At 34.4% G+C, this 2,215-nt stretch overlaps 1 protein-coding gene across 6 annotated transcripts in view; it reads right to left on the reverse strand.

Moving 5' to 3' along the window:
- ARHGEF28 (Rho guanine nucleotide exchange factor 28) overlaps positions 1-2,215 on the reverse strand; it is a 272,376-nt gene that overhangs the window by 61,237 nt on the left and 208,924 nt on the right. For all 6 annotated transcript variants that reach the window (XM_023538177.1, XM_023538179.1, XM_023538175.1 and 3 more), the window contains one exon: positions 294-541. In XM_023538177.1, the coding sequence (XP_023393945.1) occupies positions 294-541 (248 nt within the window). The remainder of the gene's footprint in view (positions 1-293; positions 542-2,215) is intronic.

Genomic DNA, 2,215 nt, shown 5'->3' on the forward strand with positions numbered 1-2,215 from the left:
ACATAATTGGGGAGCCATCACAATAAGAAGTCTAAGTAGAATTTTCATAAAGGGATTTATTTACGGCTGTGACACTTGGTGGAGGTAGCAGTAGTGCCAGGGATGATCCAGCCACTGGCTGTGAAAAGCTCTCAGCCATCAGTCATACAAAGCAACATCGAATAAAAGAAAACCAACCCAAACCACCTGTCAATTGGAATAAAATCGATTTCCATTCTCCACAGACTTTTAACACTGCAGAGAATCTGTAAACCTTTAGGTTTTTGAGATTAGGGCTTTTAAATCTTTCTTACCTGTTGTACTAGAATATCTCCAATTCGGTTGATGATGAAATTCCTGTCATTATCAGCACAGGATTCCTGTCTTCGCTCCTTCATGCTATAGAAGAAATGCCTATGAATTTCTAGTAACTCGTCTAAACAAGGGAAGATTTTATCCACAGTGCTGTGGTCAAGCTGTAGCTCCTCTTTCATCCCTTTCCTGAAGATCTCAGACATGATGAACAAGGTCTGGATGTGATGCATTTCTGTTTGCATTAGCTCTGAAACGTGTGAGCAAAAATAAGCTTTAAAAACCAATACCCCGACTGCCTTAAGTTAGTAGCTAACTCCAGGTTACACAAATAAAAAAGAAGGAACGCTTAGAAATAACATTCTTCCACTATAAAAGTCAGCATCAATTAAACATTTAAGGTAAGCTCAAATTATTAATCTATATTTTCTTTTTCCAGATAAGAAGATACATATAAATCAAGTCCAATATATAACAATTTGTTGTATCTGAAACTCATAACATAAAGCCAGCACCTTTAGGTAACTTCAGCTAAGAACCAGGTGTTATTCTCTCCAGAATGCTGTATAAAATATAATTTTCCCACTTTTCTTTTTCTTTTTTTATCTTTTTTTTGTATTTAGTAGGAGCACAATTAATTTGGTGAATTAAATTGAATTAATTTATTCCTGGATCTGTTTCCAAAATTCTACTTTCTCCAGGGGAGAATAATGCATAATGATCAAAGGACATCATCAAGAAAGTGAAAAAACAAACCATAGAATGGGAGAAAATATTTGCAAATCAGACATCTGATAAGGGACTTGTGTCCAGAATATATAAAGAACTCCTATAACTCAAAAAAAAAAAAAAAAAAAACCCACTTCATGAATAAGCAAAAGATTTGAATAGATGTTTTTTCCAAAGAGATGTACAAATGGCCAATATGCATATGAAAAGGTGCTCAAAATCACTAGCCATCAGGGAAATGCAAATCGAAACCAAAGTGAGACACCACTTCATATATGCTAGGATAACTGTAATAAAAAAGATGGACAATAAAGAAGTGTTGGTAAAGATGTGAGAAAATCAGAATCCTCATACATTGCTGATAGGAATGTAAAATAGTACAGTTGCTTTGGAAAATAGCCAGGCATTTCATCAAAAGGTTAAACATAAAGTCACCATATGACCTGAAAAGTAGAAACAACCCAAAATATCCATCAACTGATGATTAGATGAACAGAATGTGGTGTATTTACGCAATGCGGTATTATTCAGCCATACAAAGGAATAGAGACTGATATATATAATACAACATGAATAAGTCTTGAAAACATGATGTTAACTGAAAGAAACCAGTGATAAAATATCACAAATTGTACAATTCCACTTATGTAAAATGTCCAGAATAGGCAAATCCACAGAGACAGAAAGTAGATTAGTAGTTGCGGGGGGCTAAGTGGGAGGGGGAAATGGGGAATGATTGACTGCTCATGGATGCAGGGTTTTCTTCCTGGACTGATGAAAATGCTCTGGAATTAGTAGTTGATGGTTGCACAACCTTGTGAATATACTAAAAACCATTAGATTCACTGTAAAGGGATAAATTTTATGGTATGTGAATTAAATCTCAATGTTAAAAATGCATCATGAGAGACAATAATTCACAATTTTGGGAGCACAGGAAGTTCTAGATTAGTATTTCCAAACTCCCATGTTTTGAGAAAGAATCTAAAACATTAGCAATAGGAGTAAACAAATCTACATGTAGCTTTGTTATTTTATCATAAAAAAAACTCTCCTTAGTTGGGAACCCACTAACTTTTAATTATTGTTGCTCATGTTCTATTGCCCACTCTGTACTAAACACATACCCATATCATTTCATTTACTCTTTTAATCCATTGATCCATTATGACCAAAAAAATAGGAATGGTTTCCC

This window comes from Pteropus vampyrus, unplaced genomic scaffold, assembly GCF_000151845.1.
Source record: "Pteropus vampyrus isolate Shadow unplaced genomic scaffold, Pvam_2.0 Scaffold213, whole genome shotgun sequence".
NCBI classification, from domain to species: Eukaryota; Metazoa; Chordata; class Mammalia; order Chiroptera; family Pteropodidae; genus Pteropus; species Pteropus vampyrus.